The sequence below is a fragment of the Poecile atricapillus genome, chromosome W (assembly GCF_030490865.1).
Source record: "Poecile atricapillus isolate bPoeAtr1 chromosome W, bPoeAtr1.hap1, whole genome shotgun sequence".
In the NCBI taxonomy this organism is placed as follows: Eukaryota; Metazoa; Chordata; class Aves; order Passeriformes; family Paridae; genus Poecile; species Poecile atricapillus.
Window position 1 is genome coordinate 107,155,240 of NC_081288.1, and position 21,457 is coordinate 107,176,696.

General features: G+C 34.9%; 1 protein-coding gene across 1 annotated transcript; it reads left to right on the forward strand.

Annotated features, from left to right (window-relative positions):
• Positions 1 to 24: 24 nt before the first annotated feature.
• LOC131592357 (methyl-CpG-binding domain protein 2-like) lies at positions 25 to 21,012 on the forward strand. Its single transcript, XM_058863815.1, has 7 exons — positions 25 to 291; positions 7,686 to 7,845; positions 9,259 to 9,396; positions 13,009 to 13,099; positions 15,265 to 15,442; positions 18,971 to 19,105; positions 20,888 to 21,012. The coding sequence occupies exons 1-6, from the start codon at positions 179 to 181 to the stop codon at positions 19,098 to 19,100; spliced, it is 810 nt and encodes a 269-aa protein (XP_058719798.1). The 5' UTR covers positions 25 to 178; the 3' UTR covers positions 19,101 to 19,105; positions 20,888 to 21,012.
• Positions 21,013 to 21,457: the final 445 nt, after the last annotated feature.

Sequence of the window (21,457 nt, forward strand, 5' to 3'; positions counted from 1 at the left end):
CGGGCCGGGCCGGGTTGCGCGCGCAGCCCGCGCTCCTGGCGCCGCGCGCCCGCTCCGCCATCGCCGCGGGGTCCCGGCCCCGGGCCGAGCCGGGCCGGCAACACCGAGCGGCATCGGCCGCCACCAGCCGGGCCGGCAGCTCCGGGCCTTCAACGGCCCCGTCTCGCCGGCCCGGCGTATGGAGAAACCCGGCAGGATGGATTGTCCCGCTTTGCCTCCGGGTTGGAAAAAGGAAGAGGTGATCCGTAAATCTGGCCTGAGCGCCGGTAAAAGCGATGTTTATTACTTCAGGTAAGGGCTCGAAGGATCGCGGTGGGGTTACCGAGTCTCCGGAGCTCTCGGAGCCGAGGTTGGGAAGGGACGCTGGGGTTGCTCCGTACACGCCGCCGGCGCGGCTGTCACAGCCCGCTCGCTTCCGCCATGGCTCTGGCACGGCCGGCTCCTGTCACGGGGTTGTTCCGGTTCTCTCTGAGGGGGGGGAACCGGGCTCCTGTCACGGGGGGAGCTCGGGGTTTTGTCCCGGGACTGTTCCGGGTCTCTCTGAGGGAGAACCGGGGCTCCTGTCACGGGGGTGGTTCCGGTTCCCTCTGAGGGGGGACCGGGGCTCCTGTCCCCGGAGGAGCTCGGGGTTTTGTCCCGGGACTGTTCCGGGTCTCTCTGAGGAGGAACCGGGCTCCTGTCACGGGCCGGTTCCGGGTCTCTCTGCGGGAGAACCGGGGCTTCTGTCACGGGGGGAGCTCGGGGAGGTTCCGGTTCCTTCTCTGAGGGGGATTCCGAGTTCTTTTCACGGGGGGAGCTCGGAGTTTTGTCCCGGGACTGTTCCGGTTCTCTGAGGAGGAACCGGGCTCCTGTCATGGGGGCGGTTCCGGTTCCCTCTGAGGGGAGACCGGGGCTCCTGTCCCCGGAGGAGCTCGGGGAGGTTCCGGTTCCTTCTCTGAGGGGAAAACCGGGTTTTTGTCCCCGGAGAAGCTCGGGGTTTTGTCCCGGGACTGTTCCGGGTCTCTCTGAGGGGGAGCCGGGCTCCTGTCACGGGGCGGTTCCGGGTCTCTCTGAGGGAGAGCCGGGGCTTCTGTCACGGGGGGAGGTCGGGAAGATTCCGGTTCCTTCTCTGAGGGGAAAACCGGGATTTTGTCCCCGGAGGAGCTCGGGGAGGATCCGGTTCCTTCTCTGAGGGGGATTCCGAGTTCTTTTCACGGGGGGAGCTCGGAGTTTTGTCCCGGGACTGTTCCGGTTCTCTCTGAGGGGGAACCGGGGCTTCTTTCCCCGGAGGAGCTCGGAGTTTTGTCCCGGGACTGTTCCGGGTCTCTCTGAGGAGGAACCGGGCTCCTGTCACGGGCCGGTTCCGGGTCTCTCTGCGGGAGAACCGGGGCTTCTGTCACGGGGGGAGCTCGGGGAGGTTCCGGTTCCTTCTCTGAGGGGAAAACCGGGGTTTTTGTCCCCGGAGGAGCTCGGGGTTTTGTCCCGGGACTGTTCCGGGTCTCTCTGAGGGGGAACCGGGGCTCCTGTTCCCGGAGGAGCTCGGGGAGGTTCCGGTTCCTTCTCTGAGGGGGAACCGGGGCTCCTGTCCCCGGAGGAGCTCGGGGTTTTGTCCCGGGATGGTTCCGGTTCTCTCTGAGGGGGAACCGGGGCTCCTGTCCCCGGAGGAGCTCGGGGAGGTTCCGGCTCCTTCTCTGAGGGGGTTCCGAGTTCTTTTCACGGGGCGAACTCGGAGTTTTGTCCCGGGACTGTTCTGGTTCTCTCTGAGGGGGAACCGGGCTCCTGTCACGGGGGGAGCTCGGGCTTCTGGCACGGGGTTGTTTCGGTTTTCTCTGAGGGAGAACCGGGGCTTCTGTCCCCGGAGGAGCTCGGGGTTTTGTCCCGGGACTGTTCCGGGTCTCTCTGAGGGGAACCGGGGCTCCTGTCACGGGGGAGATTCCGGTTTCTTCTCTGAGGGGGGACCGGGGCTCCTGTCCCCGGAGGAGCTCGGGGAGATTCCGGTTCCTTCTCTGAGGGGGATTCCGAGTTCTTTTCACGGGAGGAGCTCGGAGTTTTGTCCCGGGACTGTTCCGGTTCTCTCTGAGGGGGGACCGGGGCTCCTGTCCCGGGATTATTCCGGTTACTTCTGTGAGGGGAAACCGGGATTTTATCCCGAATTTTACCGGGTTTCATCCCGGTGTTTATTCCAAATTATCCCGGTTTTTTTTTATCCCGAGTTATCCCTGTGTTTATCCCGTGTTATCTCTGGATTTTATCCAGGAGTTATCCCGAATTATACCGGTGTTTATCCCAAATTATCCTGGGGTTTATCCTGAGTTATCCCGGATTTTATCCCGAGTTATCCCAGGATTTTATCCCGAGTGATCCCAATTCCAGATCCAGGAATTTTTTGGGATTTTTATGGAATTTTTAGGGTTTTTTAAGTTTTTTTTGGGAGTTTTTTAAGGAATTTTTTGGTTTTTTTAGGGAATTTTTGAGGGAAAAATTGAGATTGGAGAGGAAAAATTTGGATTGGGTTTTTTTATGGATTTTTTTGGGTTTTAGGGAATTTTTTAGGGATTTTTTTGGGAATTTTTGAGGGAATTCTTTTGGTTTTTGGGAATTTTTGAGGGAAAAATTTGGATTGGAGGGAAAAAATTGGAATTTGGGATTTTTAGGGAATTTTTGAAGATTTTAATGGAATTTTTTTTGCTTGTTAGGGAAATTTTGAGGGATTTAATGGAATTTTGGAGGGGAAAAATTAGGATTGGAAGAGGAAAAATGGAATTTAGGGATTTTTATGGAATTTTTGGGAGAATTTTGGGCTTTTTTAGGGGATTTTTGGGGTTTTTTAGGGAATTTTGGAGGGGAAAAATTGGGATTGGAGGGGAAAAATTTGGATTGGGACAAATCCAAACTCCAAACCTGAAATTCCAACTTTTCTTGGGAATTTAAGATGGGAAAAACCATTTGGGAAAGGCTCGGGTTCAGAAGGAGTGGGAAAAATGAAGGTCATTATGTAAATGAGCTCATTTGCATATTTAATGAATATTTTTGGGGTCAAGTCAATCCCAAAATTTCTGGCTGGACGAGTTTTCCCGGTTTTTCCTCATTATCCTCAAAAATGGGATTAAAAGAAGGTTTTAAACTCCCCCAAATTCCCAAAAAAAGTCGGAATTCTGATTTTTTCTCCTCCAATCCCAATTTTTCCTTCCGAAAATCCCTAAAAACGCCACAAAAATAAAAAAAAAATCCATGAAAACCCCCAAAATTCCATAAAAATCCCCAAAACTTCCCTAAAAACCGCAAAAAATTCAATAAAAATCCCCAATCCCAATTTTCCTCCTCCAAAATTTCCTAAAACCCCCAAAAAATTCCCTAAAAAAAGCCCAAAATTCTCCCAAAAATTCCATAAAAAACCCCAAATCCCAATTTTCCTCTTCCAATTCTAATTTTTTCCCTCCAAAATTCCATTAAATCCCTCAAAATTTCCCTAAAAAGCCCCAAAAAATCCATTAAGACCTTCAAAAATTCCCTAAAAATCCCAAATTCCGATTTTTCTTCCCCAATCCCAATTTTTTCCATCCAAAATTCCATAAAAAACCCGAAAAATAGGAAAAAAATCCATAAAAAACTAAAAATTCCATAAGAATCCCCAAAATTTCTTAAAAGTTCTAAAATTCCCTGAAAATTTTCAAATATTCCATGAAAACTGGGAAAAGTTCCAAAAAAATCCCTAAAATCCCCCCAAAATTCCCAAAAAATCCAGAAAAAACCTAGAAAAAAACAATAACAAAAATTCATTTAAAAAAATCCACCAAAATCCCTAAAAATTCCTTTAAAATTCCCCAAAATTTTATGGAAATGCCCCAAAAAATTCCTGAAAAACCCCTCAAAAATCCATAAAAATTCCTCATAAAAAAATCCTCCCAAAATCCCTAAAAATTTTCAAAAATCCCCAAAAATTCCACCAAAAAATTCCCCAAAATTCCACAAAAATTTCAAAGAAAAAAAATGGCAAAAAAATCATCAAAAAATCCCCAAAAATTCCCGAAAAACTCCAAAAAGTTCCTCAAAAATTCTCAAAAAATCCCCAAAAGTTCCACAAAAAAATCCCAAAATAATCCCAAAAAATTCAGGAAAAAAATCCCCAAAAGTTCCTCAAAAAATCCCCAAAAATTCCACAAAAAATTCCAAAAAATTCCCAAAAATTCCACCCAAAAATCCCCCTTCAAAAACCCAAAAAAACCCGAAAAAATTCCAAAAAAATTTTAAAAAATCCCCAAAAATCCCCCCCAAAATCCCCAAAAATTCCACAAAAAACCCCCCAAAATTCCCCGCAAAAACCCCTAAAAAATTCCAAAGAAAACTCTAAAAAAATTTTTAAAATTTTACAGAAAATCTCCCAAAAATCATCAAAAATTCCACAAAAATTCCCGAAAATCCCCAAAAATTCCACAAAAATTCCCAAAAATTCCACAAAAAATTCCACAAAAATTCCCTCAAAAATCCCAAAAAAACCCAAAAAAACCTCAAAAAATCCCCAAAAAATCCCCAAAAAAACCAAAAAAAATCCACAAAAAATCCACAAAAAATCCACAAAAATTCCCCAAAAAATCTCAAAAAATCGTCAAAAATTCCACAAAAAAACCATCAAAAAATTTCAAAAAAATCCCCAAAAAACCCCCAAAAAAACAATTAAAAATTCCACAAAAAAATCCCAAAAAATCCCCAAAAAATATTCCAAACGTTCCGCAAAAATTCTCACAAAAATCCCCAAAAAACCCTAAAAAATTCCACAAAAAAACCTCAAAAAATCCCAAAAAATTCCCAAAAAATTCCCAAAAAAAGCCCCACAAGTTCCGCAAGAAATCTCAAAAATTCTCCAAAAAATCCACGAAAATTCCACAAAAAACCCTCAAAAAATCCCCAAAAAATCACCAAAAAAATCTCCAAAAATTCCCAAAAAAACCTTAAAAAATTCCCAAAAAATCCCAAAAAATCCCCCAAAATTCCACAAGAAGCTCCAAAAATTACCCAAAAAATCCCCCAAAATTCCCCAAAAAATCCACAAAAAATCCGCAAAAAATCTTCCAAAAATGATGCCAAAAATCTCAAAAAAATCCCCAGAAATTCCTTAAAAATCCCAAAAAAATCCCAAAAAATCTCCAAAAATTCCACAAAAAATTCCTAAAAATTCCCCCAAAAAACTCAAAAAAATCCCTTAAAAATTCTCAAAAAATCCCCAAAAATTTCACAAAAAAACCTCAAAAATTCCCTAAAAAATCCCCAAAAATTCCCTCAAAAATCCCAAAAAATCTCCAAAAATCCCTCGAAAACTCCACAAAAAACCCTCAAACAATCCCCAAAAAATCCCCCAAAAAATCTCCAAAAATTCCAAAAAAAACCATTAAAAAATCCCAAAAAATCCCCAAAAATTCCACAAGAAACCCCAAAAATTCCCCATAAAAATCCCCAAAAATTCCCCAAAAAATCCACAAAAAATTCCCCAAAAATCCACAAAAAATCCCCAAAAAAAATCTTCAAAAAATGATGCCAAAAATCTCAAAAAAATCCCCAGAAATTCCCTAAAAATCCCAAAAAAATCCCAAAAAATTCCTCAAAAAATTCCTCAAAAAATTCCTAAAAATTCCCCCAAAAAACTCAAAAAATTCCCTCAAAAATCCCAAAAAATCTCCAAAAATCCACGAAAATTCCACAAAAAACCCTCAAACAATCCCCAAAAAATCCCCCAAAAAATCTCCAAAAATTCAAAAAGAAACCTTAAAAAATTCCCAAAAAATCCAAAAAAATTCCCCAAAAAATCCACAAAAAATTCCCCAAAAAATCTCCCAAAAATCCCCAAAAAATCTTCAAAAAATGTTGCAAAACATTTCAAAAAAATTCCCTAAAAATCCCTTAAAAATCCCCCAAAAATCCCAAAAATCTGAAAAAATCCCACAAAAATTCCACAAAAAATTCCAAAAAATTCCCCCAAAAATCCTCAAAAAATAAAAAAAAAATCCACAAAAAAATCTCAAAAAAATCCCCAAAAAAAAAAAAAAAATATCCAAAAAATCCCAAAAAATTCCAGAAGAAATCCCCAAAATTCCCAAAAACTCCACAAAAATTCGCCCAAAATTTCCCCCAAAATCCTAAAAAATCTCCGAAAAAAATTCCCGAAAAATCCCTAAAAAATTTTAAAAAACCCCCAAAAAAACCTTCAAAAATCCCTAAAAATCCCCAAAAAATCATTTAAAAAATCCCCCAAAATTTTTCAAAAATCCCCAAAAATCTCAAAAAAATCCCTCAAAAATCTCAAAAAAATCCCCAAAAATTCCACCAAAAAATCCTTAAAAAAATCTGCAAAAATTCCACAAAAAAACCTAAAAAAATCCCCAAAACATCCCAAAAAATTCCCCAAAAATTCCAGAAAAAAATCCCTCAAAAATCTGCAAGATTCCCCCAAAAGTTCCACAAAAATCCACAAAAATCCCCCAAAAAATGCAAAAAAATTCCCAAAAAACCTCAAAAAAAATCCCTCAAAAATCTCAAAAAAATCCAAAAAAATCCCAAAAAATTCCACAAAAAATCCTGAAAAATCCCCCAAAAATTCCCAAAAAATCAAAAAAAATCTCCAAAAAAATTCCTAAAAAATCCCAAAAGACCCCCCAAAAAATCTCAAAGAAATCCCAAAAAATTCCCAAAAATTTCCAAAAATCTCCAAAAAAATCCTCAAAAAATCCCCAAAAATTTCACAAAAAAAACCTCAAAAATCCCCCAAAAAATCCCCAAAAATTTCACAAAAAAACCCTCAAAAATAAAAAAAAATTCCACAAGAAACCCCAAAAATTCCCTAAAAAATCCTCAAAAAATCCCCAAAAAATCTCCAAAAAATCCATAAAAATTCCACAAAAAATCCCCAAAATTCCCCAAAAAATCTTAAAAAAATCCCAAAAAATCCCTTAAAAATTCCACAAAAATTCCACAAAAATTCCTTAAAAATCCCAAAAAAAACCCCCCAAAAATCTCAAAAAAATCCCAAAAAATTCCCAAAAAATCCCAAAAAATTCACAAAAAAATCCCCAAAAAATCCCACAAGAATCCAAAAACATTCCCTAAAAATTCCCCCCAAAATCCAAAAAAGTTCCTCAAAAAATCCCCAAAAATTTCACAAAAAACCCCTCAAAAATCCAAAAAAATTCCCTAAAAATTCCCAAAAATCTCCAAAAAAATCCTCAAAAAATCCCCAAAAATTTCACAAAAAAACCCTCAAAAATCCCCCAAAAATCCCCCAAAATTCCCAAAAAATCCCCAAAAATTCACCAAAAATCCCGAAAAAATCCTCAAAAAATCCCCCAAAAATCCAAAAAAAATTCCCTAAAAATTCCCCGCAAAATCCAAAAAAATCTCCAAAAAATCCAAAAAAAACCCTAAAAAATGCAAAAAAAATTCTAAAAAAATTCCAAAAAAAAAATCCCTCAAAAATCCCCAAAATTTCCACAAAAAATCCCCAAAAATTCCCCAAAAAATCCCCACTAAATCCCCAAAAAATCTCCAAAAAATCCACAAAAATTCCCCAAAAATTCCACAAAAATTCCCCAAAAAACCCACCAAAAAACCCCTAAAAAATTCCAAAAAAATTCCAAAAAATCTCCCAAAATTCCCATTTTCCAGCGCCACCCCCCCTGTCCAAAGCAGCAATTCCAGGTTTTTTCCCTGTTTTCCAGCCCCAGTGGGAAGAAGTTCCGGAGCAAACCGCAGCTGGCGCGGTACCTCGGCAATTCCGTGGATTTGAGCTCCTTTGATTTCCGTACGGGGAAGATGATGCCCAGCAAGCTGCAGAAGAACAAACAACGCCTGAGGAACGACGCCCTCAACCCCAACAAGGTCAGCCAAAACAATTCCCAAAGTTTTCCTATTTTTTTCCCATTTTTTCCCCATTTTTTCCCCATTTTTTCCTAATTTTTTCCCCATTTTTTCCCATTTTTTTCTCATTTTTTCCTGATTTTTCCCAATTTTTTCCCCTTTTTTTTCCCCATTTTTTCCCCATTTTTTCCCATTTTTTCCCCAATTTTTCCCATTTTTTCCGCATTTTTTCCCATTTTTTTCTCATTTTTTTCCCAATTTATCCCAATTTTTTCCCTTTTTTTCCCATTTTTTCTCATTTTTTCCTAAATTTTTCCCATTTTTCCCATTTTTTCCTCATTTTTTTCCTGATTTTTCCCCATTTTTTTCTCATTTTTTCCCCGATTTTTCCCAATTTTTTCCCCATTTTTTCCGCATTTTTCCCCATTTTTTCCCATTTTTTCCCCATTTTTCTTATTTTTTCCCCATTTTTTCCCATTTTTTCCTGATTTTTCCCATTTTTTTCTCATTTTTTTCCTGATTTTTCCCAATTTTATCCCCATTTTTTTTCCATTTTTTCCTATTTTTTCTCATTTTTTCCCCATTTTTTCCCATTTTTTCCCATTTTTTTCCCAAATTTTCACAACTTTTTCCCATTTTTTCTCATTTTTTTCAGGATTTTTCCCCATTTTTTTTACAGCTTTTACTGCAGATTTTTCCCCAATTTTTTCCCATTTTTATCTCAATTTTTTTCCTAAATTTCCCCATATTTCCCATTTTTTCCTCTTTTTTTAATGATTTTTCCTGATTTTTTGCAGATTTTTTACAGATTTTTCCCCAATTTTTCCCTATTTTATCCCAAATTTTTTCCCGAATTTCCTCTTATTTTTCTCATTTTTTTCCCATTTTTTCCCATTTTTTCCACTTTTTTCCATTTTTTTCCATTTTTTTCCATTTTTTTCCATTTTTTTCCTTTTTTTTCCATTTTTTTCGTGATTATTTTGCCTCATTTTCCCCATAATTTTTCCCATATTTTTCCCAATTTCTTCCCAAATCCTTCCCAAATTCCACCATATTTTTCTCATTTTTTCCTTATTTTTCCCCTTTTTTTTCCCTGATTTTTTCCTAATTTTTTCTAATTTTTCTGCGGATTTTTTCCCATTTTTTTCCCAAATTTTCCCCATTTTTTCCAATTTTTTTCCTATTTTTTTCCTGATTTTTCCTTATTTTTTTGCAATTTTTTTTTGGATTCCTTCCTCATTCCCGCTTTTCCCGCCAAATCCTCCACACTTTTCCCGCCAAATCTTCCACATTTTTCCCACCAAATCCCTCCATTTTCCCGCCAAATCCCCCATTTTCCCGCCAAATCCTCTGCACATTTTTCCCACCAAATCCCCCCATTTTCCCGCCAAATCCCGGCCTCATTCCCGTTTTTTTCCCGGGTTTTTTTCCCAGGGAAAGCCGGATCTGAACACGGCGCTGCCGATCCGGCAGACGGCGTCCATCTTCAAACAGCCGGTGACGAAGGTGACGAATCACCCCGGGAATAAAGTGAGGAGCGACCCCCAGCGCCTGACGGAACAGCCACGACAGGTGGGAATTCCCGGGAAAATATTGGGGAAAAACGGGAAAAAATTTGGGAAAAACTGGGGGAAAATTGGGAGAAAATTGGGGGAAAATGGGAAAATATTAGGGAAAAAATGGGGAAAAAATTGGGGGAAAATTCGGGGAAAAATGGGGAAAAAATTGGGGGAAAATTGGGGGAAAAATGAGAAAAAATTGAAGGAAAATTGGGGAAAAATTGGGAAGAAGAAAGGAAAAAAATTGGGAAAAAATGGGGGAAAATTGGGAAAAAATTGGGGGAAAAATTGGGAGAAAATTAGGGGAAAAATGGGAATAAAATGGGAATAAAATAAGGGGAAAATGGGAAAAAAAGGGGAAAAAATGGGAATAAAATGGGGGAAAAATGGGGAAAAATTGGGGAAAAAATGGGGATAAAATAGAGAAAAAATGGGGGGGGAAAATGGGAAAAAAATGGAGAAAAATTTGGAATAAAATGGGGGAAAAAATGGGAATAAAATAGGAAAATATTAGGGAAAAAAATTGAGGAAAAATTGGGGAAAAATTGGGGAAAAATTGGGGAAAAATTGGGAAAAACTGAATGAAAATTGCGGGAAAATTGAGAAAAAATTTGGAAAAAATTGGGGAAAAATTGGGAAAAAATGGGGGAAATTGGGGAAAAAATGGAGGGAAAATGGGGAAAAATTTGGGAAAAATTTGGGAAAAACTGGAAAAAATTGAGGGAAAATTTGGGAAAAAATGGGGAAAATTGAGGAAAAGTTGGGAAAAGATTGGGAAAAATTTGGAAAAAAATTGGGAAAAAATGGAGGGAAAATGGTGAAAAAATTGGGAAAAATATGGAAAAAAAAAGGGAAAAATTTGGGAAAAAATAGGGAAAAAATTGGGGAAAAATGGAGAAAAAATATGGAAAAATTTGGGAAAAAAAGGGGAAAATTGGGGAAAAGTTGGGAAAAAATGGGGAAAAGTTGGGAAAAGTTGGGAAAAAAATGGGAAGAAATGGAGAAAAAATTTGGAAAAAAATTTGGAAAAATTGGGAGAAAAATGGGGAAAAAATGGGAAAAATTTGGAGAAAATTTGGGATAAAATGTAGTAAAAGTGGTGAAAAAATTGGGAAAAAATTTGGGAAAAAATGGGAAAAATTTGGGAAAAGTTGAAAAAAAATTGGGGAAAAATGGAGAAAAAATTTGGGAAAAAATGGGAAAAATTTGGGAAAAAATTGAGGAAAAAATTGGGGAAAATGGAGGGAAAATGGTGAAAAAATTGGGAAAATTTGGGAAAAATTGGGGAAAAGTTGGGAAAAAATTGGGGAAAAATGGAGAAAAAATATGGAAAAATTTGGGAAAAAAGGGAAAATTGGGGAAAAGTTGGGAAAAAATGGGGAAAATTTGGGAAAAGTTGGGAAAAAAATGGGAAGAAATGGAGAAAAAATTTGGAAAAAAATTTGGAAAAATTGGGAAAAAAATGGGGAAAAAATGGGAAAAATTAGGAAAAAATTTGGGATAAAATGGGGAAAAGTTGGGGAAAAGTTGGGAAAAGATTGGGAAAAAAATTGGGAAAAAAAATTGGGAAAATGGTGAAAAAATTGGAAAAAATTTGAGAAAAAATCGGGAAAAATTGGGGAAAAGTTGTGAAAAGATTTGGGAAAAATTGGGAAAAAATTGGGAAAAAAATGGAGGGAAAATGGTAAAAAATTGGGAAAAATTTGGGAAAAAAATGGGAAGAAGTTGGGAAAAAATTGGGAGAAAATTGGGGAAAAATGGAGAAAAAATATGGAAAAATTTGGGAAAAAAAGGGGAAAATTGCGGAAAAGTTGGGAAAAAATGGGAAGAAATTGAGAAAAAATTTGGAAAAAAATTTGGAAAAATTGGGAAAAAAATGGGGAAAAAATGGGAAAAATTTGGAAAAAATTTGGGATAAAATGGAGGAAAAATGGTGAAAAAATTAGGAAAAAATGGGGAAAAGTTGGGGAAAAGTTGGGAAAAGATTGGGAAAAAAATTGGGAAAAAAAATGGGGAAAATGGTGAAAAAATTGGAAAAAATTTGAGAAAAAATCGGGAAAAATTGGGGAAAAGTTGGGAAAAGATTTGGGAAAAATTGGGAAAAAATTTTGGAAAAAATGGAGGGAAAATGGTAAAAAAATTGAGAAAAAAATTTGGAAAAATTGGGAAACGGGGAAAAGTTGAAAAAAATTGGGGAAAAATGGAGAAAAAATTTGGAAAAAATTTGGGAAAAAATGGGGAAAAATTGGGGAAAAGTTGGGAAAATATTGGGAAAAAATTGAGGAAAACATTGGGGAAAAATTTGGGAAAAAAATGGAGGGAAAAAGGTGAAAAATTTGGAAAAAATTTGAGGAAAAAATGGGAAAAATTGGTGAGAAGTTGGGAAAAAATTGGGGAAAAACGGAGAAAAAATATGGGAAAATTTGGGAAAAAATGGGAAAAATTTGGGAAAAAATTGAGGATAAAATTGGGGAAAATGGAGGGAAAATGGTGAAAAAATTGGGAAAATTTGGGAAAAATTGGGGAAAAGTTGGGAAAAAATTGGGAAAAAAATTGGGGAAAAAATTGGGAAAAAATGAAGGGAAAATGATGACGAAATTGGGAAAAATTTGGGATAAGTTGGGTAAAAATTGGGAAAAAATGGGAAAAAATGGAGGAAAATTGGGGAAAAATTGAAAAAAAATTGGGAAAAAATGGGGAAAAGTTGGGAAAAGATTTGGAAAAAATTGGGGAAAAATTGGGAAAAAAATGGAGGGAAATGGTAAAAAATTGGGAAAAAATTTGGAAAAATTGGGAAAAAAAATTGGGAAAAAAATTGGGAAAAAATGGTGAAAAAATTGGGAAAATTTGGGAAAAATTGGGGGAAAGTTGGGAAAAAATTGGGAAAAAATTGAGGAAAAAATTGGGGAAAAAATGAAGGGAAAATGATGAAGAAATTGGGAAAAATTTGGGATAAGTTGGGTAAAAATTGGGAAAAAATGGGAAAAAATGGGGAAAAATTGAAAAAAAATTGGGAAAAAATGGAGGGAAAATGGTGAAAAAAATGGGAAAAAATTTGGAAAAATTTGGGAAAAGTTGGGAAAAAATTGGGAAAAAAATGGGAAAAAATGGGAAAAATTGGGGAAAAGTTGGGTAAAAATTGGGAAAAAAATGGGAAGAAATGGAGGAAAATTTAGAAAAAAATGGGGAAACATTGAAAAAAAATTGGGAAAAAATGGAGGGAAAATGGTGAAAAAAATGGGAAAAACTTGGGAAAAATTTGGGAAAAGTTGGGAAAAAATTGGGAAAAGAATTGGGAAAAAAATGGGGAAAAAATGGAGGGAAAATGGTGAAAAAAATTGGGAAAAAATTTGGAAAAATTGGGAAAAAAATTTGGAAAAATTGGGAAAAATTGGGGAAAAAATTGGGAAAAATTGGGGAAAAAAATGGAAAAAATTGGGAAAAAAATTGGGAAAAAATGGTGAAAAAATTAGGAAAAATGGAAAAAAAATGCGAAAAAAAAGATGAAAAACTGGGAAAAATCCCCCAAAATTTCAGGATTTTGAGGGAATGAAAGAGAAATTTGGGAATTTTTTGGAAATGTGGGAAGTGATGAAAATTCCCGGTTTTTTTTGGTCTTTTCCAGCTTTTTTGGGAGAAGAGGCTGCAAGGGTTGAGTGCTTCCGATGTGAGCGAGCAAATCATCAAATCCATGGAGCTTCCCAAGGGATTGCAAGGTGGGGAAAAGTGGGAAAAATGGGGAAAAATGGGAATAAAATGGGGAATAAAATGGGGAAAAATTGGGGAAAAAATGGGAATAAAATGGGGAAAAATGGGAATAAAATTGGGAATAAAATGGAGGAAAAATGGGGAAAAACTGGGGAAAAAACGGGAATAAAAAGGGGAAAAATTGAGGGAAAATTTGGAATAGAATGGGGAAAAATGGGAATAAAATGGGGAAAAAATGGGAATAAAATGGGAATAAAATGGGGGGAAAATGGAGGAAAAATTGGGGGAAAATGGGAATAAAAGGGGAAAAAATGGGAAAAAATTTGGAATAAAATGGGGAAAAAATGGGAATAAAATGGGGGAAAAATGGGAATAAAATGGGGGAAAATGGGAATAAAATTGGGAATAAAATGGAGGAAAAATGGGGAAAAATTGGGGAAAAAATGGGAATAAAATGGGGAAAAAATGGGGGAATAAAGTTGGGGAAAAATGGGAATAAAATGGGAATAAAATGAGGAAAAAATTGGGGAAAAAATGGGAATAAATTGGGGGAAAAAATGGGAATAAAATGGAATTTTATGAGAAAAATCCTGGAATTTTATGAGAAAAATCCTGGAATTTTATGAGAAAAATCCTGGAATTTTATGAGAAAAATCCTGAAATTTTAGGAGAAAAATCCTGGAATTTTAGGGGAAAATTCTGCAATTTTAAAGAAAAAATTCTGCGATTTTTCTAGAAAAAATGTCGGAATTTCAGTTTAAAAATTCTGAATTAAATTGAAAAAAAATCTGAGTTTTAGCCAAAATCTGTCAGAATTTTGCAAAAAAAAAGCCAAATTTTGATGGAAAAATTCCAGGATTTTTTCCAATAAAATCTTGGAATTTTATGAGAAAAAAATCTTGAATTTTAGGTAAAAAAATAAGGAATAAAATTTTAAAAAATCCAAATTTCAGACAAAAAATGTCAGAATTTCGCAAAAAAAAATCCCAAATTTTGGCTGAAAAATTCCAGGATTTTTTCCAGTAAATTATTGGAATTTTATGAGAAAAATCTTGGAATTTTAGGAGAAAAATCTTGGAATTTTAACTAAAAAATATGGAATAAAATCCAAAAAAAATCCAAATTTTAACCAAAAAATGTCGGAATTTCACCCAAAAAAAAGCCAAATTTTGGCAGAAAAATTCCAGGATTTTTTCCATTAAAATCTTGGAATTTTATGAGAAAAACCTTGGAATTTTAACTAAAAAATATGGAATAAAAATAAAAAAAAAATCCAAATTTCAGCCAAAAAACGCCGGAATTTCGCCAAAAAAATCCTAAATTTTTACAGAAAAATTCTGGAATTTTTTCCGGATGGAATTTCATGGAAAACCTTTGGAATTTTGCAGGTGTGGGTCCCGGGGTGAGCTGGGAATCGTTGCTTTTGACTGATTTTTTAGGGGAACATCCTGGAATTTTAGAGGAAAAGTCCTGGAATTTTAGGGTAAAAATTTTGGAATTTTAGGGGAAAAACCCTGGAATTTTAGGGGAAAAGTTTTGGAATTTTTGAGCAAAAATTTGGGAATTTCAATTAAAAATTCCAAGTTAAATCGAAAAAAATCCAAATTTTAACCAAAAACCGCCAGAATTTTGCTAAAAAAGTTCCAAATTTTGGCAGAAAAATTCCAGCATTTTTTCCAATTAATTCTTGGAAGTTTATGAGAAAAATGTTGAAATTTCAGCCAAAAAAATAACGAAAAAATTAGGAAAAAATCCAAATTTTAGCCAAAAAATGTCAGAATTTCGCCAAAAAATCCCAGATTTTGACTGAAAAATTCCAGGATTTTTTTCCAATAAATTCTTGAATTTTATGAGAAAAAATCTTCCAATTTTAGCTAAAAAAATAAGGAATAAAATTGAAAAAAGTCCAGATTTTAACCAAAAAAAGTCAGAATTTCACTGAAAAAAGTCAGATTTTGGTCTAAAAATTCCCAGATTTTTTCCATTAAAATCTTGTATTTTTGCTCCAAAAAACGTTGGATTTTGAACTGAAAAAATTCAGAATAAAATCAAAAAAAATCCGAATTTCAGCCAAAAAAGTCAGAATTTCGCCCAAAAAAAGCCAAATTTTTACAGAAAAATCTGGGAATTTTTTCCCGTTGGAATTTCATGGAAAACCTTTGGAATTTTGCAGGTGTGGGTCCCGGGGCGAGCCGGGAATCGTTGCTTTCGGCCGTTGCCAGCGCTCTCCACAGCGGCTCCGCTCCCATCACGGGGCAGAATTCCCTGGCGGTGGAGAAGAATCCCGGGATTTGGTTGAACACGGCACAGCCGCTCTGCCGCGCCTTCGTGGTCACCGACGACGACATCCGGTGAGCAATTCCCGGCAAAAAAACTTGGGAATGCTGGGATGGGAGAGAAAATGGGGAATTCTGAATCAGCAGGAAAATTTATGGAGGTTTTGTGGAAAAACTCCCATTTTTTGGTGCAAAAATTCCCATTTTGTGGTGCAAAAAATCCCATTTTTTTCCTTAAAAATTCTTTTTTTTTTGGTGCAAAAATTCCCATTTTTTCACACAAAAATTTCCATTTTTTTCCACAAAAATTCACATTTTTTAGATAAAAAAATCCCAATTTTTCTGTGTAAAAATTCCCATTTTTTCCTCAAAAATTCCCATTTTTTTGGTGCAAAAATTCCCATTTTTTCCTCAAAAATTCCCATTTTGTGTTGCAAAAAATCCCATTTTTTTCCTTAAAAATTCTTTTTTTTTGGTGCAAAAATTCCCATTTTTTCACACAAAAATTTCCATTTTTTTCCACAAAAATTCACATTTTTTAGATAAAAAAATCCCAATTTTTCTGTGTAAAAATTCCCATTTTTTCCTCAAAAATTCCCATTTTTTTGGTGCAAAAATTCCCATTTTTTCCTCAAAAATTCCCATTTTTTCCATAAAAATTCCTGATTTTTCTAGCAAAAAAATTCCCATTTTTTGGTGCAAAAATTCCCATTTTTTCCAAAAAAATTCCCATTTTTTTGGTGCAAAAATTCCCATTTTTTCCTCAAAAATTCCGATTTTTTCCATAAAATTTCCTGAATTTTCTAGCAAAAAAAATTCCATTTTTTCCTCAAAAATTCCCATTTTTTCCCCCCAAAAATTCACATTTTTTCCTCAAAAATTCTTATTTTTTCCATAAAAAAATCCCATTTTTTCCCCAAAAATTCACATTTTTTTCCTCAAAAATTCCCATTTTTTAGACACAAAAATTCCCATTTTTTACATAAAAATTCTCATTTTTTCCATAAAAATTCCCATTTTTTTTCTCAAAAATTCTTATTTTTTCTCTCAAAAATTCCCATTTTTTTCCACAAAAATTCCCAATTTTTTTCCACAAAAATTCCCATTTTTTATATAAAAATCCCAATTTTTTTGCACAAAAATCCTCGTTTTTTCCACAAAAATTCCCATGTTTTCCACACAAAAATTCCCATTTCTTTTCCTCAAAAATTCCCATTTTTTCCATAAAAAATCCCAATTTTTCTGTGTAAAAATTCCCATATTTCCTCAAAAAATTCCCATATTTTCCTCTAAAAATTCCTATTTTTTCCATAAAAATTCCCATTTTTTTCCTCAGAAATTCCCAATTTTTTTTCCAAAATTCTGCTTTTTTTACACAAAAATTCCCATTTTTTTCTACAAAAATTCCCTTTTTTTTCCTCAAAAATTCCCGTTTTTTCCATAAAAATTCCTGATTTTTCTAGCAAAAAAATTCCCATCTTTTGGTGCAAAAATTCCCAATTTTTTTCCCAAAAATTCCCACTTTTTCCTCAAAAATTCCCATTTTTTTCCTCAAAAATTCCCAATTTTTTTCTCAAAAATTCTGATTTTTTACACAAAAATTCCAATTTTTTCCTCAAAAATTCCCTTTTTTTTCCTCAAAAATTCCCATTTTTTGGTGCAAAAATTCCCCTTTTTTTCCCACAAATTCCCATTTTTTCCTCAAAAAATTCCCATTTTTTTAACCAAAAAATTCCCATTTTTTTGGTACAAAAATTCTCATTTTTTCCTCAAAAATCCCAATTTTAAGGGAATTTTAAGGAAAAAAATGGGAATTTTGACAGCAAAAAAATGGGAATTTTAGAGAGAAAAAAAATGGGAATTTTTGCATAAAAATAGGGAATTTTGGGGAGGAAAAAATGGAAATTTTGGAGGGAAAAAATGGGAATTTTAAGGAGATAAAATAGAGGATTTTTGCACAAAAAATGGGAATTTTGGGGGAAAAAATAGGGAATTTAAGAGAGAAAAAAAGGGAATTTTATGGAAAAAATGGGAATTTTTGCATTAAAAAATTGGGAATTTTAGGACAAAAAAATGGGAATTTTTGAGGGAAAAATTGGAGTTTTTAGGATAAAAAACCGGGAATTTTAAGGAAAAAATGGGAATTTTTAGGCAAAAAAAAATCAGAATTTTTGTGTAAAAAATGGGAATTTTTGAGCAAAAAACCCGGGAATTTTTGTGTAAAAAAATGGGAATTTTGAGCAAAAAATGGGAATTTTTGGTGGGAAAAAATGGGAATTTTAAGGAGAAAAAAATTGGGAATTTTGGAGGAAAAATTGGGCATTTTTGGGACAAAAAGTGGGAATTTTGGGGAAAAAAATGGGAATTTTGGAGAGAAAAAATAAGGATTTTTTTGTGTAAAAAAAAAAGGAATTTTGGGGGAAAAATGGGAATTTTAAGGAGAAAAAATCTTAATTTTTATGTAAAAAATGGGAATTTTTTCGGGAAAAGTGGGAATTTTAGGGAGAAAAAAATGGGAATTTTTAAGGAAAAAAATGGAATTTTAAGGAGAAAAAAATCAGAATTTTTGTGTAAAAAATGGGAATTTTTGAGCAAAAAAAGTGAATTTTTGGGGGAAAAAATGGGAATTTTTGAGCAAAAAAAGTGAATTTTTGGGGGAAAAAATGGGAATTTTTTGGGGAATGAAAAATTGGTAATTTTTTTGGGAATTCCAAGTTTTTGGTGGAATTTTTGGGCAGGAAACAGGAGGAGAGGGTGCAGCAGGGGGAATTTTAGGGAGAAAAAAGTGGGAATTTTTGAGGGGAAAATGGGAATTTTAGGGAGAAAAAAGTGGGAATTTTAAGGAAAAAAAATGGGAATTTTAAGGAAAAAATGGGAATTTTTGAGAGAAAAAAATGAGGATTTTTGCACAAAAAATGGGAATTTTTGAGGGAAAAATGGGAATTTTAGGAAGGAAAAAATGAGAATTTTGGGGGTAAAAAGGCGAATTTTTGTCTAAAAAATTGGGAATTTTTGTGGAAAAAAAAGAGAATTTTAGGGAGGAAAAAATGGGAATTTTGGTGGAAAAAGTTGGGAATTTTTAAGGAAAAAAATGGGAATTTTGAGCAAAAAATGGGAATTTTTGGTGGGAAAAAAATGGGAATTTTAGGAAGAAAAAATCTGAATTTTTATGTAAAAAATGAGAATTTTTTAGGGAAAAATGGGAATTTTAGGGAGAAAAAAATGGGAATTTTATGGAAAAAATGGGAATTTTTGCATTAAAAAATGGGAATTTTAGGAGAAAAAAAGGGGAATTTTGGAGAGAAAAAATGGGGATTTTTGGGTCAAAAAAATGAGGATTTTTAAGGAAAAAAAATGGAAATTTTTGAGGAAAAAATGGGAATTTTTGCATAAAAATTGGGAAATTTAGGAAGAAAAAATGGGAATTTTAAGGAAAAAAATGGGAATTTTAGGGAGAAAAAAATCAGAATTTTTGTGTAAAAAATGGGAATTTTTCCATTAAAAATTGGATTTTTTTTGGGAAAAAAATGGGAATTTTGGGGGGAATAAAAATTTGGGAATTTTTTTTGGGAATTCCAAGTTTTTCCTGGAATTTTTTGGCAGGAAACAGGAGGAGAGGGTGCAGCAGGTGAGGAAGAAGCTGGAGGAGGCGCTGATGGCCGACGTCGTTTCCCGCACTCAGGATTCCAGGAAAAACTCGGAATCGGAGCTGGAAAACGGCCGGGAATCCTGAGAGAGGTGGGAAACGGGAATTTTGGGGGGAAAAATGGGAAAAAATGGGAATTTTGGGGAAAAATGGGAATTTTGGGGGGAAAAATGGGATAAAAATGGGGAAAAATGGGAAAAATGGGGAAAAATAGGGATAAAAATGGGAATTTGGGGAAAAAATGGGATAAAAATGGGGGAAAAATGGGAAAAATGGGAATTTTGGGGAAAAATGGGAAAAAGTGGGAATTTTGGGGCAAAAAAATGGGAATTTTGGGGAAAAATTGGGATAAAAATGGGAAAATTGGGATAAAAATGGGAAAAATTGGGAAAAAATGGGATTTTTTGGGGAAAATGCGATAAAAATGGGGAAAATTGGGATAAAATGGGAAAAATGGGGGAAAAAATGGGAAAAATTTGGATAAAAATGGGAATTTTGGGGGGAAAATAGGAAAAAATGGGAATTTTGGGGAAAAAAATGGGAATTTTGGGGGGGAAAAATGGGATAAAAATTGGATTAAAAATGGGTAAAATTGGGGAAAATTGGGGAAAAATTGGGATAAAAATGAGAAAAATTGGGGGGAAATGGGAATTTTGGGGGGAAAAATTGGATTAAAATGGAAAAAATGGGAAAAATTGGAAAAAATTGGGATAAAAATGAGGAAAAATGGGGAAAAATGGGAATTTTGGGATAAAAATGGGAAAAAATGGGATAAAAATGGGAAAAATGGGAGTTTTGGGGGGAAAATGGAGAAAATTGGGGAAGAAATGGGAATTTTGGGGGGAAAATGGGGAAAAAATGGGAATTTTGGGGGAGAAATTGGTTGAAAATCGGGAAAATTAGGATAAAACTATGGAAAAATAGGGAAAAAATTGGTATAAAAATGGAGGAAAATGGGAAAAATGGGGGTAAATCAGGAAAAATGGGGAAAAATGGGAAAGAAATGAGAAAAATTGGGGAAAATTGAGGAAAAATGGGGAAAAATTGGAGGAAATTGGGGAATTTGGGGGAAAATTGGGAAAAATTGGGGGAAAATTGGGGGAAAATGGGAATTTTGGTGGGAAAATGGGGAAAATGGAATAAAAATAGGGAAAAATGGGGAAAAAAAATGGAAAAAATGGGATAAAAGTGGGAAAAATTGGGATAAAAATGCAAAAAAATGGGAAGTTTTGGGGGGAAAAAGGAGAAAAATTGGGGGAAAATGGGGAAAAAATGGGAAAAATGGGAATTTTGGGGGGAAATGGGAAAAAAATGGGGAAAAATTGGGGAAAAATGGATTAAAAATGGGAAAAATTGGGATAAAAATGGAAAAAAATGGGAATTTAGGGAAAAAAATAGGAATTTTTTGGGGAAAAAGGGAAAAAATTGGGAAAATTGGAATAAAATTGGGGAAAAATTGGAAAAAATGGGATAAAAGTAGGAAAAATTGGGATAAAAATGGGAAAAAATGGGAATTTTGGGGGAAAATGGGAAATAAATGGGGAAAAATTGGGGAAAAAATGGGAAAAAATTGGGAAATTGGGAATTTTGGGGGAAAAAATGGGAATTTTGGGGAAAAATTGGGATAAAAAAGGGAAAAATGGGAAAAATTGGGATAAAAATGGAAAAAAATGGGAATTTTGGGGGGAAATGGAAAAAAAATGGGGAAAAATTTTGGGAAAAATGGAAAAAAAAGGAGAAATTGGGGAAAAATTGGGAAAAAAAACCCAGGAAAAACAGAAAAAAAACAGGAAAAAATTTGATTTTTTTTCTGGAATTTTTCCCTCCAAATCTATTTAAAAATCCCTAAAAAAATTCCCTTTTTTTTTTTGCAGGTACTTGGATCCCCAAAGGAGAAAATTCCAAAATTCCAAACTTTCGAGGCACTTTTTTCATTTTTCCCCCTTCGGATTCGCGCACATTTTTCCGAAGGTTTTTTTTTTTTTGGGAATTCCAAAAATTTTTTTTTTTGGTTTATTTTTTGGTTTTAAATCCTTAATTTTTTTTTTGGGATGTAAATATTCCTACAAGGAAAAAAAAAACCGGGAAAATCAAATTAAATATTCCCGAAAAATAAGAAAAATTTATATTAAAAAATTGAATTTATTTTGATTTTTTTCCCTTTTTTTTTTTTTTTTTTAATTTTCCACAGATTTTTTAAAAAAATCTCGGATTTGGAATTCCAAAACTTTGGGAATTCTCTGGATTTTTATTTTTAAAGGATTTAAAAAAAACTTTAGATCAGGAAAATTCCCGTGGGGAAAAAAAAAAGAAATAAAAATTTTTCCCCGGATTCTGTAAATAAATAAATAAAAATGAATAAAAAATAGGAGATTTTTTTTATACCTGGAAAAGAAAAATAAAATAAATAAATAATAATAATAAAAAAAAAAACTTGGAAAATT